Source organism: Petaurus breviceps, unplaced genomic scaffold (assembly GCF_028583685.1).
Source record: "Petaurus breviceps papuanus isolate PSGF00001 unplaced genomic scaffold, PetGlider_PUasm1.0 186, whole genome shotgun sequence".
In the NCBI taxonomy this organism is placed as follows: Eukaryota; Metazoa; Chordata; class Mammalia; order Diprotodontia; family Petauridae; genus Petaurus; species Petaurus breviceps.
Window position 1 is genome coordinate 3,207,213 of NW_027185798.1, and position 15,095 is coordinate 3,222,307.

At 45.7% G+C, this 15,095-nt stretch overlaps 1 protein-coding gene across 1 annotated transcript; it reads right to left on the reverse strand.

Moving 5' to 3' along the window:
• Positions 1–2,237: 2,237 nt before the first annotated feature.
• CRYGS (crystallin gamma S) lies at positions 2,238–12,531 on the reverse strand. Its single transcript, XM_069089386.1, is given in 4 exon segments — positions 2,238–2,594; positions 3,874–4,116; positions 11,906–11,965; positions 11,967–12,531. Coding segments are annotated over 4 exon segments (786 nt in total). The 5' UTR covers positions 12,177–12,531; the 3' UTR covers positions 2,238–2,321.
• Between the last annotated feature and the right edge of the window lie 2,564 nt (positions 12,532–15,095).

Sequence of the window (15,095 nt, forward strand, 5' to 3'; positions counted from 1 at the left end):
AACAGACTGGGGAAAGGGGTGTGAGAGATAACTTGCAGTGAAGTTTCCCCATTCTAAACATTCTGATGTTCAGAATGTATATAAGTAATATACATTCTTATTACTTCCTTATATTTTGTAACTAAGTTCAGTATCATTCATTGTGTATTTCAAGGTAATGTAAGAGCTATTGAGTATTAATACAATTGATTGGATTAACTATTGAGACCAAATTAGAGGTGTTTTTAGTTTGGGGAAAGGAATGGTAGTGTGAGAGGGAGCAAAGGGTTAAGTTTCTATAGAACTGCAAGAATCACTGAAACAAGACTACTGATAAAAAGTACCAGGCAGTAGCCTTGGGAAGAAGTTGGGTTCCCAGAGAACTCCTAGATAATACTAAAAATGAAATAATGTAGAATAAAAGGAGCTGGCAGCAGCAGGTGGATTTGACCAATCAGAAAGCAGACAGCAACCTTGGGACACTCAGGCCCAGATAAGGACACATCTAGGTTGGACTGAAGGGGGTTCAGTATTCTGAGGTTGTTACCATGCTTGTGTAGTGGAAATCACGTATTATGTATGTTATCTAACAAAATTAGAGCCTCAGTAATAATAATTAGGTTAATGAATGGAGAGGGCTTTGCGCTGATTGGCTGGCATTAATAAGAAGACTGTGAGCCTGCCTTACCAACCAATGGTAAGGTGGGACAGTGGAGAAGGTGTGGAATTCCCATGTTAGGGCTTTATAATCTAGCTTTTGCCTTCTGTAAGTGATCTCCTCCCTTCTGACTTTCTTTTGAATTTGGGGATGCCCTTTCCTGAGAAAGATAGTAATAAAGTTTTTGCTTCTGCTTTGAGAAGTCTCTGAGTCATTTTGCGTGAGTGGTCTTCTGACCCATACGGGGGTATTCAGTAGGCTTGCTATTTCAGGATGGTGGGGGGTAGGGGAAAGATGGGGAGAAAAATTTGTAACTCAACATCTCACAGAAATGAATGTTGGAAAGTAAAAATAAATAAATAAATTGGAAAAAAAGAGTAGGCTATTTCAAAATCACCACACCTGATTAGCCCTGATAAAACTTTCAGGTGAGAACACAGACCTGTTAACTGTGTGTGAACAAGTCCTAAAGCCCACTAGGATAGGTAGGACTGGACTCTTCAGATTGGCTGAGGTAATTGGCCACACATTTTGGGGCCTGCATCTAACCCAGTTAGAATGAGAGATCCAAGCATTTGAAAGGGGGAGAGGAAAGAAAGCTACCAGTGACATGTTATCTCTTCAGAGGGAGGAGAGGCCTCAGCCTCTATCTTCTTCTCATTCTCCACCAGATCAGAGAAAGGCCTTGTAAAAATTTGGAAATTCTACAGGTTGAAATTTCCCATCTTGCTGTCAGAATCCTAATAGTAGCCCTGAAATAGCCATCACCAGTGTTTGCATCAGAAAAAGCCCTGAAACTCTACAAAGATCTCGGCAGATAATCTATACCACTGAGGAGCCTAGCAGTGAAGGGCTTTAAAACCAAGCCAAAGGGTAGGCATTGATCCCTTGGCACTTTCTGAGCTGGGGGGAGGGGAGGAACTCTGTATACTGACCATGCACTCGGATTTCTATGGCATCACCAGGCCAGATCTGGCAGGGACCTCACTAGTCCCAAGATGAGCCCTTCTTTCACAGAGGAGGAAATGGAGGCCAGGGAAGTCAAGGGATTAGCTCAAAGGCCCACAGATAATAAGTGGAAGAGCTAGTATCTGGACCCAGGTCCTCTAGCTAGACAACCAAAGTACAGTTCCCACTGGCCACACTGTCTCATCATATTTAGAATATTATTCAGCTTAGAAGGTGGAAGACCAGCTTTATAATCACAAATAAATTATTTAAATCAACCTCTGACATGTACTGGTTGTGATCATGTCTAAATCAGAGTCCCAGGATTTGCTCTAAAATTATATATTCTGGATGAGAGGCAGATTTGCATTGGTACAGGGAATTTCCACATTGGGTGTTTGACGTGCCGATGAAACCAAGGGTCTAAATGAAAAGAACATTCCTATTTAGTATCTTGGAGAGAAAAACCTCACCAATGACCAATATTTCTTTGCAGGGATCCTAATGACATGAGGTCAGACCCTAGGGTTCTGCAGAGGTGATGACGGACCTGGAGAAAGGAGCACCTAACATCCTTATGCCAAGGGTGGTATCCCGATGTTGGTGCCAAGAAGCATTTTATGAAATTCACTTAGGCCATCAGAATGTGCTTATCAATCACTTTATTTACAGTTGTGGTTTTGCCCGCCAGACCAGTGGCATCTAGCCTCAGGTCCAAACCCACCAGTGCCCTCCATCACTCCATGATCCGGCGGAATGACTGAACAGCCGAGCATGGGGAGCCCCAGTCCACAGGCTTCCGGTACTCCTTCTTGTCCAAGAAGTACTGCCTGCCGTGGTAGTTGGGCTGCTCGTAGAAGACCCAGACCCCATCCAGGACCTTACAGGACTGAATCTCACGGATGTGGAACTGTTCCATGACGGAAGGGCAGTCCTCGGTGGTCTCATACATCTGGCCACTGAAGTCTCCCCTCTCAAAGATCTGAAGCTTATACTGGCCTCCACTCGACTGGAAGACAAAGGCAGCAATGAACACAGGCCATCATTCAAAAGGATTACCAGGTGGCCCACTAAATCCTGACTCCCAAGCTTCACTGACTAGTCAGGAGTGACTTCGCCTCCCAGAGGAAACGGTTCTGGTAGTAAGAATTAATTATCCTTATAAAGACCAAGTTTGGGCCAGAAGAGATATGAGAATGTGCCTCTGAGGTGGGGGACTAGAGGAATGGAATGCTGGATATAACACTGGACTTGGCTGATTTTACCTGACTTCCTTCTTTTTCTTTTTCTTTTGAATTCTTGATGGTACAGAAGCTAGAGTGCTGGGCTCGGAGTCAGGAAATCTGAGTTTGAATCCTGTCTCAGATATTTACTAGCTGTGTGATACCGGGCAAGTCACTTGGTTTCTCTCAGGCTCATCCATAAAACGGGGATAATAATAGCATTTACCCCCCAGGGTTATTGTGAGGGTGAATGAGATAACATGTTCACAAAAGTCAAAATGCTAAATAAATGTTGACCATCATCATTCTTTGCTATAAGAGATGACTCTTTTGGTGGGGCAAAGGTTAGGATATATTGGGAAATGAAAGTGCTGTAAAAAACTAAAGGTATCAATAAAAATTAGGGGAAAACATAATTACTTGCCCTATTTGGTAACACAGAAGGGCAATGGAAATGCTTGTGAACAAGAACTTCGATCTCAGATTGAAGCCCAGAAGACAGCACCATTGGCCTAGCATGGACCAATGGAGCAAAGGCATGAAACGTAATTGTGTGACTGTAAAAAAACACCCACCCATGATAACCTGGAGAGTCCAAGCAAAGCTTGGAGAATTAGGAATTCTGATCGATGCAATGGCCAACCACAACTCCAAAGGACTCATGAGAAGGAATGCCATCCGCCTCTCCCTAGAGAATTGGTGCACTTGGTGTACAGACTGAAACATGTTTTTATTCTATAGTTAGCTTTTTCCTTACATATTTTTGTTTTCTTCCTGGAAATGGCCAGTGTGGAAATTTGTTGGGATGACTTCCTATCTGGAATGAGTTTTGTATTTCTAGCCTTCTCAATAGGTAAGAGAGAGGGTGAAAGGAAGGAGAAATTGGGGAATTGAAAATAAGATAAAATGGAATTTAAAACAAAGAAGAAGAAGAGGAAGAGGAAGAGGAAGAAAAAGAAAAAGAAAAAAGAGGAGGAGGAGAAAGAAGAAGGAGAAGGAGGAGAAAACTTATTATCAAGCCTTTTTTCCGGACTGTCCCAGAGAATCAGGGAAATCTCCACTCACCAGATGGATGACCTTGCAGGAGCTCAGACGGTCATTAAGCCCCCTCCAGTGGTGGTAATCGGGGTATTCGCCCTGAGTTAAGATGTACATGTTCCCAGCAAAATTGGGCCTCTCATAAACCACCCAGGCCCCGCCAGCCACTCGGATGGAATTGCAGCAGCTCAGATAGGTGTGGAAATCGGCACAGTCACTGTCACACTCATAGTGGTGACCTTGGAAATTCTTGTCATCATAGAAAGTAATCTGAAACACAAGACCCGCCAGGCCAAGAAGTAAGGCATGGGACTTTACTCAACTACAACACAAAAGAGTAATGGTGGTATTCTTTCATTCCATATTTCTCCCTCTCTCTCTTGCAAATTCCTTTCCCTAAGAGGCAGCCAGGTAACACACGGGGCAGAGAACTGGATTTGGAGTCAGGAAGATCTATGTTCAAGTACTGCCTTGACAATCCCAGACTCAATTTCCTTATCTGTAAAATAGGGATAAAATAGTATTTACCTCCCAGAGTTGTGAGAATCAAATGAGATAACATTTTTTACAAATATTATCAAAGTACAAAGCCTTTTTTACATGCTTTGCAAAGCCTTAAGAATCATTTAAATGATAACTACAATTATGGTTAAGAAGAAAAAGATACAGATCGCTTCTCCACGAGGCGGCTTCCTTATCTGTCAACATCCAAAGTTCTCCTGGAGGCTGACCCAGAATAGCCCAAGTGGGAAATAAACACAAAGAAGGATCCCTGGGTGAACTGGGATCTCCAACCCAATCCTATAAAGCTTAGAACAGGGATCCCAAATCTGGGTTCATGGATGAGTTTCAAGGGGTTCTGTGAAACTGGATCGGGGAAAAAAAGATATCTTTATTTTCATTAACCTCTAACTGAAATTTATCATTTCTTTCAATGATTTAAAAGCATGATTCTGTGAAGGGATCCCCAGGCTTCGCCAGATACTGCCCAAGGGGTCCAGGACAAAAACTGAAGGTCTATAGTACAGATCACAGGACATCAAAGGTAGGTCTAGAGTTGAAAGGAATCATTTCTTACACATCTGAGAGAGGGGCAGAGAAAGCCCATGGCCGGAAACCCAGGCTCAGAGTCAGGAAGGCCAGGGTTCAAGTCCTCCCTCTGACCCTACTGGTGGTGTGACCCTGGGCAAGTCACTTAACCCCTGAGTGTCCCAGGAAGCTCCCTAAGCTCTCTTAGAGGGCACTGTGGATAATCACCGTCAGTCAGACAACAAGCATTTATTAATCACCGATGCTGTGCCAGGCACTGGGCTTTGGACACAAAGAAAAGAAAAACGAAAAAAAGAAATACCTGCTCTCAAGAAACTGACAGTTGGGGAAGGGGCAACCACATGCAAAAGCCTATGAACAAACAATTATAAATTGGGGATATTTAAGGACTGGGCAAGGGTAGCACAGGCCTGGTAACAACCACAACTTTCCATGGCACTGGGCAGACGAAGACAGTGCCTGCCCACAAGGAGTTTCCAGTTTAATCCGGGGATTTTTAAAAAAAACCAAATCTGTGGTTTCACTGGGGCAAGGAGCTAGCTAATGATGAGCACCTTCTCTGCAATTTATGGGCTTAAGGAGGCCTGGGGCAGTCAGGCTGAAGTGATTTGCCCAGGGCTACACAGCCAGGAGGGGTCTAAGGTGGGACTCAAGCCTGGGTCTCTCTGGGCCTGAGGTCACCAGCCTGTACACAGATAAGTAGATACCTGATGATTTGGGGAGGAGGGAGAAGGGAGGGAGGAAAGCCTTCTTGTAGGAGATGCCAGACCTCATAGGCTCAGAGACCTAGGGCTGGAAGGGTCCTTCGTGGCCATCTTGCCTAACATCCTCATTGTACAAATGAGGAAACTGAGGCTGAGAGAGGCTGCAGGACCAGAACGGACTTTAGTTAGACACCATCTGATCCAACCTCTTCACGTTAGAGATGAGGAAAATGAGCCCGGTAAAGATAAAGGCTTGTCTGATGACACACAGAAGCCCAGGGGTCTGAGGTGGAAGTAAGGAGGGAGGGCATCCGGCTCTCCAGGTCCCAGCCCATCCAGGCCTCCTCTTCCTCCTCCATGCGTGTTCTGCCACCAGTGGCCTACTGGGAATTGTCAGAGGCCCACGCCTTTTCAATCTCCTTATGTTTTGGATGCTTCCCATTCAGCATCATCACCTGAGGCCCCATCTACCTGACTGGCTCACCTTTTTTCTGCTTAGACTCATCCTTGATCATGACTTTTATGTTGCTTCTGCCATCACCATTTATACATCCCAGCCCACCTGGACCCTCCATGCATCTTGTCACTGCCCCTGGGGTTGGCTGCTTAAACACACTGACAGACATTTACTGAATGCCCCCCATGTCCTGGGCTCTGTAACTGGGTTGTGGGAATACATAAACGAATGCTAGATCTACAGCTAAAGTCATATGTGTCAAACCCCTAATGTCAGATGGAGGATTTGAATTCAGATCCTCTGACTCCTGGGTCAATGTTTTTGACCTTACACCAAACTCAAAGGGAAGAGGGAATATGCATTTATTAAACACCCACAGTATGCCCGGCACCGTACTAAGCATTTACAAATATCATCTCAGTTGGTCCTCAAAACAGCCCTCTGAGGTAGGTGATTTATTATCCCTCTTTTACAGGTAGTAGAGGTTAATTGACTTGCTCAAGGTCACACAGCTAGTAAATGTCTGAGTATGGCTATAAATTCGAGTCTTCCTGACTCTAAGGCTCATTCTACTTCACCACCTAGCTGCCTTTAGGAGGAAAGGCCCAAACTGTCCTTGCTTTCAGGAGCTGATGTTCTCATGGGGGAGACAACGGTAGCAAACAGCTGTGCTCACACCAGATATCAACAAGCCAAATTGGAGGTAATCTCTGAGGACAGACGCCAGCATTGAGGGGAACAGGAAAGGCCTCGTGCAGGAGATCTGAAGCCAAGGAATCCAGGTGGCAACGATAAGGAGCGAGGGCATTCTGGGCATGGGGGACAGTCTGGGGAAATGCATGGTTGGGGGGGGGAGGGAGAAGGAGGGAAGGGTGAGAGGGGGTGGGGTGTATATGGGGGGATAAAATGTAACGGGCTTTAAATTTTAAGCAGAGAATTTTATATTTGATCCTTCAGGTGACAGGGAGCCAGGGTCCTGGTTAGACCTGAATTTGAGAAAAATGGTTTGGAGGCAGCTAGGTAAAGCAATGGATAGAGAACCAGCCCTGGAGTCAGGAGGACCTGAGTTCAAATCCAGCCTCAGTCACTTACTAGCTGTGTGACCCTGGACAAGTCACTTATCCCTGACTATCTAAACAAATAAACCAAAAACCCAAGAAAGATGGTTTTGGCAACTGAGTGGAGGAGGTCCTAGAATGAGGAGATAATGGAGGCAGAGAGAGCAGGGCAGGTGATGAAGGCTTGTGCCAACACAACAGGGATGTATGCGAGAGATGTTACAAAGCAAGAAATAATGGGACCTGACAAGAGATTGATGATGGTGGCGTGGGTGAGAGTGAGGAGGCAGGGATGGCACCCAGCTTGGGAGCCTAGATGACTGGAACGATGGCGGTTCCCTTGACAGTGAGAAGGAAGTCTGGAACTGGGGAAGATTCGGGAAGAAAGGCCATGGGTGCTGGTCTGGACATGCCGAGTGTAAGATGTCTACAGGATATCCAGTTTGAGATGCCAATAGGAAGCTGGAATGGGAGCCCAGAGGAAGAGAGAGGTTAGGGCTGGATAAGGCACCTACAAAGAGATGGTTCCTTGGGACCTGAAGAGATCACCAGGGGAACCGGTAGAGAGGAAGAAGAGGACCCAGGATAGAGCTAGGAAAATACTGTGGCCCCTTGAGAAATCTGCTAGATTTGAAGTCAGAGTATCTGGGGCAGGGAGGACCTTTATGGAAAAAGAATAAGAACAATCCTATCATCCCCCACGTTGTCTTCCAGCCTCAGGTCTGCGAGTCTAAGTAACTCTTCTCTTTAGAACTCAGTTTCCCGATCCAACTACTAATTTCCCTCTCAAATGCTATCACCCCACCTGGTGGTAGGCTTTGCTTCATTTAAAGCAGGGATAGTTGTTTCTGATCACTTACAATCATCTGTAGCTTCAAAATAAGGCTGTTGTCCACCAGGGACAAATCCAGGCTCAGGGGTTCCAAGCACTGAGCAAAGGGCTGAGGAATCCAGAGTATCAAAGCAGAGAGAAAATGGGAATAGACTCATTCTAAAAGACAATTCCTTTTTAATTGGCACAAGGCACTAGACTTGAAAGAAGATATGGTGCAGGGAAAGAAGGCCAGATTTGGGGTCATGGGACTTGAATTCAAATCCTTGCTCATCCACTGCCTGTGTGACATTGGGCAAATCACTTTACCTTTCTGGGCCTCAGTTTCCCCATCTTCAAAATGAAGAGATTAGATGAGCTGGCCTTTGAGATTCTTTTGAGATCAAGGACCCTACAAATCTATATTCTGTGGGACTCTGGGAAAGCAGCTTTCCTTCTCTGAGTCAGCTCTAAATCTTATGATCTGTAAAAACCCTCCTCCCCTTCCCCAGATTAGGCCCAGAGCAAAAAGTCAGCAACATGAAAGCAAGTAAGGGATATAATAACCTTGAAAGTCTGACCCAACAACAGAATTGTTTGGGAATAATAGTAATAACAATAGAGGAGGAGGAGAAAGAGGAGGGAGAGAAGGAGAAGAAGATGGTTCTATCTCGAAGTCACTCACTCTTGCTATGGGATCCTGGGCAAGTCACTCAACCTCTGCCTGGTTCAGTTTCCTCATCTGTAAAATGGGGATCATAATGGCCTCTATCTCTCCCAGGATGGTGTGAGGACCAAGTGAGGTGGTAATTGTGAAGTCTGCACAGCATACAGCCCAGCACATAGTAGGTGGTGTATAAATGTGAGCCATGAGCCCAAGTTACTCTCTGAGGCTAATTTGCAATATGGCAATTTGCAAAGCAGGTGATTGTCTAAATTGGTGGAGGGGATTCACTCATTGGGAGGAACCTATGCAATGATCACAGGCCGGGCCCCTAATAAGAAATAATGATAATAAATTCAGTCCAAAAATTCTGCTTACTCATTCCAACTGAATGAGAGAGGCCAGATAGCTTAAGTTCCAAAGCCGGCCTTGAAGTCAGTCAGATCTGGGTTCCAGTCCTACTCTGGTTTTGGGTGAGCAGCTTAACTTCTTGATGCCTCAGGCGACCAGTCACCAAGACTGTGCTGGTGGTTTCTAACACAGGAATTCCCACACCAACAGAATAGTGTGATGGAATAACACAACACTATTTAATAATAGTAATGATGATGGTAAGCATTTAGGTAGCACTGCAAGGTTTGAAAAGCACTCACCAAATATTATCTCATTTGATTCTCATAACAACTCTCAAATGGTTCCCATTTTACAGATGAGGAAACTGAGCCCTCGAGTGGTTAAGTGACTTGGCTGGGGTCAGAAAGCTAGTACATGCCTGAGGCTGCATTTGAACCCAGACCTTCCCTGACTTCAGGCGCTCCAGCCCCTGCAGAAAGTCAGGGGAGCTTTCAAAGCTACACTCCGACTTTCAGGGACTCCTGTCTAGTGAGGCAGGACAGAGCCATCGTGGCTCTATCAGTTCTGAAACTGTTAAGGGCAGGCAGCCCCCAAGTCATGGATGACACAGAGGGACAGTAGACTGTCAGAATTAAAGCCTTGGTTTGTCTATCAGAACTTGGGAAGAGCAAGCAAGCTGAAGGCTTTAGGATAATAAGCCTGAGGAGAAAAGAATGATCCTGAAGAAAACAAGCCTGGGACAGAAGGGAGGCAGGGAGGAGCTCACTGATGCTGAGAGCTCCCCATCCTTCCTTAACACTTCTCAGAGTATGAATAAAGGGATGCACTAATTACAATGACTGAGCTCGGTCCCAAGGAGAGATGAGAAAATTGCATGTCCTTCCCTTCTTAGCAGAGGTGGGGGACCCTGGGTGTGGAGCTTTGCAGAGGCCGTCAGGTCCAGCACAGGCTTTGGCCATTTTTACTAAATGGGTTTCTTTTCTCTTTTGTGTTTTTATGACAAGAAATGGCTCTTGGGAGGGGGAGGGGGCACAATCTGAACATGAAGATGATGTTAGAACAAAAGGCACCAATAAAACGAACATTTAAATTTAAAAAGAGGAAATAACAGTTCCCTCCATCTGGGATGGTCTCTGAAGATGAGAGGGGCCTTTGTTCTTGAAGAGGACCATGACATCAGGAAGGTGAGGCCACGATCCACAGGTGAACTGGATTTACGTGAGGGAGGGCTGTGCAAGAGGCTAAGAATGTCCTCTTTGAAAAAAGATAGATATGGGAGGGGAAGACCTGCAGGGCTGCTGTGATACTGTGTGTGGACAGAGGGAAAGAGAGGAAGGGAGGAAGAAAGGAAAGAAGGAAGAAAAGAAAGAGAAAGAAAGAAAGGAAGGGAAAGAGAAAGGAAGGAAAGAAAGGGAAAAAGAAAGCGAAAAGAAGGAAGGAAGGAGGGAGGAAGAAAAGAAAGGAAGGGAAAAAGAAAGAGATAGGAAGGAAAGAAAGGAGGAGAGAAGGAAGGAAGGAAAGAAAAGGAAGAAAATAAAAAGAAAGGAAGAAAGGGAAAAAGAAAGAGGAAGGAAGGAGAGAAAGGGAAAAAGAAAGAGAAAGGAAGGAAGAAAAGAAAGAAAAAGGGAAAAAGAGAAAGGAAGGAAAGAAAGAAGGGAGGGAGGAAGAAGGAAGAAAAGAAATAAAAAGAATGGAAGGGAAAAAGAAAGAGGAAGGAAGGAAGAAAAAGAGAAAGAAAGGGAAAAAGAGAGATGAAGGAAGGTAGAAAGGAAGAAAGGAAAGAAGTAAGGAAGAAAAGAAAGGAAAGGAAAAAGAAAGAGGAAGGAAGGAAAGAAAGAAGGGAGGATGGAAGGAAGGAGGGAGGGAGGAGGGAAGCCATGTTGCTCAACTAGAAGTGAGGTCTGCAGTTGCTCCTTTTGCACTCACAGAGGCGTTTGTCCTTCATTCTTGCATACAGCTATGACGGCAGGAAGGTGATGGGGACCTTTGCCGCTGCCTAAGGCTTTGACCCCACATTCTCTGGGACTAAGGTTCATACAGAATCTTCTAGGAACTAAGAGGGTGTTTTAAACGCTCGTCTTCTCTTTTCCACTCCCTGTAAATGGAGTTATACCTGGGGGATTGTTCTCATACTACAGATGGCAACAGCCAAGGGCTCATAACTGGTGTCTTTGACTGCACCAGTTCCCCACCACCAGTTCAACAGGACACACTGCGAGCCAGCTAAATGATCATGTGTGCGGAGCAGAGGGAAGAACGTGGGGTTAGTCAGAGGACTCAAGTCAACCCAGATGCCAGTTGCAAAGTCACTTACTCTCCCTTGGACTCTGTTTCTCATTTGAGAAAATGACAGGGTTGGCAAACTAGATGGTATCTCTTTAGTTCAGAATCTGTGTTCCTTTGAAGCCTCTTTACTTCCCTGCCTTCAGTTCCTGATTCTGTAAAATAAGGAGGCCCTACCAACTCTAAATCTTAGGATACCACAAAAATAACATTTCTTAAAGTTGAGGAGGATGAGGGCAGGGGGAAGGTGTCTGCAAATCCATCTGACCAATCTCTTTTTGCCCAAGTCATTTGGGAAAGTTCATGGTCATAGTCGAGAAGTCATTCAAAAAGCAATATTCCAAATTGATGAGTCCATACAGATTTTAACTAGCTTATCTTCTCCCCTTGGGAAATACCCAAGTTAGAATACTCAAGCTGGGCCCAGAAAAAGGAGGGCAGAAGCAGCGGCCATTGATGTCTCTTTTTCTGAGAACTGAACAGGATGAGAAGGTAAGGCTGGCAGTGAATAAATCCAGCCTTATTTATGCCCGTTCTCACCATAGAAGACTGATCATGCCAAGTCAAGTGGGCAAGGAGAGCAGAGACCAATAAATGAGAAGATCTAATCTATCTGTCTGAGCACCACTGGGGAAGAGAAGCAGGTGAGTGGGAGGGCAGGTCTGTCCGCTCACTTACCTTGGCTACACTTTTAGACATACTTGTGGCCCCGCTTGATTTTTCCCAGTACGGACAGAAATTCAGGAACAGCTACAGTCTGCCAGGGCCACCGAAATGTTTTATACTGGGCTGGATTCAAACCAAACATTTGCTTGGTCATGAGAATGGGATGCAAATATTGAGTCAGGCGTGTTTGGAGGCTACCGATGCTTTCTAGAAAAACGCCTGGGATTATGAAATAAAGCAAGGCTTCAGTACCCGCTTTATTGCTTACTAAGGCCTGTTGCATTATGGGCTGTGCTGAGTCAGGGCACCTAAAGCCATCTCTCCCCAAAATTAAAATAGAAAAGCCCTGATATCCCTCTCTTGGGACTGGAGGGGGGGGGTCACAGGAACACCAACCCCTTAACTTTAGAGATGAGGAAACTGAGGTCCAGTCAGAGTTCTTCCCACTGGGCCGCTCTGCCTCTCTCAAGGAAGGTCTCTTGTATGCCTAGAATGGTGAATCCCACAAAGCTCTCCCTGATGCCCCATCACGCCGGCTGGGTGACCCTGGGTTCTCAGACAATGTACTAGACAGGATCTAGCAGGCTTCCCTTGAGGCTGCAGCAGTGCCAGGATGTCTGCCATTTAAGGACCAGGCCCAAGGAAATGCAGAGATACTGGTTACCAGCTTGGTTAGAGGGCGGCTAGGGACTCAAAGAGCTTTGGCTAAGTGAGGAAAGAACTGGAATCAACTGTCAGTGGAGAGAGGAATGAATCCCCCCAGACAAAATCGAGGATCCAAGGATCATGGCATTTGGGAGCTGACAGGGGACACCAGCGGTCACTCAGTCCAACCCACACACAAAAGTGTTGGCGTATAGGATGGCAAAGGCTTCTTTTTCTGGCATCCTTTAGTTTTCCCTTCTGTAAATGTCCACAGTTAGTCCACATCAGTCATTAAAAATGTAGGAAAATGTCCCTCCATTTGCATCTCAAACTTTGCTGTTTCCTGATGAACTGTTTTGGTTTGAATACAGGCTAGATAGACTTCTGCCTACTCTCCCCACCCACCCAATCCCTAATCTCTCTCTTTTACACACACACACACACACGCACACACACACACACCCCCTACATACATAACTTACATATACACACATACACATTCCTCTACATGCATACATAACTACACACATATATATGTGTGCGTACACACACACAGAGCACCATAACCTAAATCTAACCTGTATAAAATTTGAGTATTGCTTTTAATTTGCATCATTTCCAATGTACATTTGTCCATACTTTTTTCCTTTCAAAGAGACCGCATTTGAAGAGTGATCTATCTGGGGCCTGCCTGGCCCCTCTTTGGACTGCTCAGGTCAGATGCAGAATGCCGCTGATAATTAGGACACAGAAGAACAGAACTGCATTTAGCAGCCACAAAGGAGACAGGGTCTACCTTTGCTCTCTCTTTCAGCTGGAAGAGAAGGTAGACTCTTACATCCTTCCCTTCACACAGGCATTGTAGCTGCCCAGTTATTCTTTCTCTCAGATATGTCCTTGATGTTGGCAAACTGAAAAGTCCTGGCAGAAATCAGTGGTTATGTAACACTCACTATTTAGAAGGAAGAACTGAAGCAAAGAAAAGGGAAAAACCAGAACTGAACTTGGTACCCTACCACCACACACCGGGAGAATGAGGACTGTGTTACTAAAAAGGGCTTTGAGTCACAGGCTCAGACATGGAAGGGACCTCTAAGGTCAATGAGTAAAATCCTTCCTTTTGCAGTTGAGGAAACTGAGGCTGAGAAACAAACCCAGGGCCTCCAAGCTGGTGCACTTAGTCTCATTAAAACAAAAACCCAAATGACTCTATTTATCATCCAGCATTTATTACTTGCCTACATGTGATGCATGAACTACTCATTACACACCAATGGAGGGGGGGTGGAAGGGGTCTGGGGGAGGAAAGACCCCCTGGGCATGAATGCAGACCAGCTCCTGCCCTGCCAGGACCTCCAAGTCATCCCAGGGCACTGATCCTCAAGTGACTTGTCCACAGTCTTCCTGGCTCCAGGCCCCACTCCCCACCGGCTCAGTCACTGCCCCGTGACTTAGAGAATATACTCTCCTGTTCACATCACATTTACAGAGAAAGTAAACAGAACACTAGGCTCTTTATGCCCCGATGTAGCTTTTACCAGCCTTGGTCCCTTCCCTACAGCTTGTAGTCTAGAAGAGAGAAGCAAGTAAACCAAAATTTGGGCTAGTCTCTGATCTGATTCGAACACACACAATCAGTTACTTAACTGCCGCCCAGACTTTCTCCGCCTAGGTCCTCCTCTACATTCACTCTTGCCTTGACCAACACACAAATCCAACCCTGTTGTTCCTTCACCCCCAGATAGGGCACAGCTCAGATTATCTGGGCTGAAGGGCCCAATCTGGGCCCTTGGCAAGCTAGACTATCCACGTTATTTAGAGTAAGAGTGTGAAACATTCTCCATTCTCCCTAGGCATCACCACTTTCATAGCCAAATGCATTTTTTTCAAAGAACCAAATCCCCTCTTCCCTCCGAAAACACAAACAGCCCACTCCCTGAAAGCATTTTCATTAGAATACAGCACTAACACACATTTATGGAGTGCTTGCTGTGTGCTGTGTGGCTGGCCCTGTGGAGGCCTTGGAGCCACCATGGGGTCCTAGATTCAGAGCAAGAAGGGCCTAAGAACCCTCTAATTTTACAGATGGAGAAGCTGAGATGCAGAGAGATTGTGACTCCCTGAATCATTCAGCTTGTGGCTAAGATAGGACTTGAACTCAGGTCTTCCTGGCTGCATTTGAACATCTAATCTACTACACCAGGCTACTTTGCTATCCCTATGCTCTAAGAACTAAACTTCAACATTGGCTGCCTTTGTAGGTATCAAGGGTTCAACGTAATGAGATGATCAGACTGGGAAAGACTGGAGGCAAAAGGAGGAGTGGGCAGAGGAGGAGATGGGCAGAGTGTTATGGAAACAACAAACATGAGCTTGGACAGACTCGGAGAGATAGTGGAGGACAGAAAGGCCTGGAGTGCTTGGTGGTCCATGGTGTCTCGGACACGACTGACAACCGCCCCCTACAACATGAGTCTGCCGTCTCTCCATCAGGAAGCGGGCAGCAGAGAAGGTGAACTTTCCAAAGCATGCACCAGAATGATTCCCAAAGCTCCAC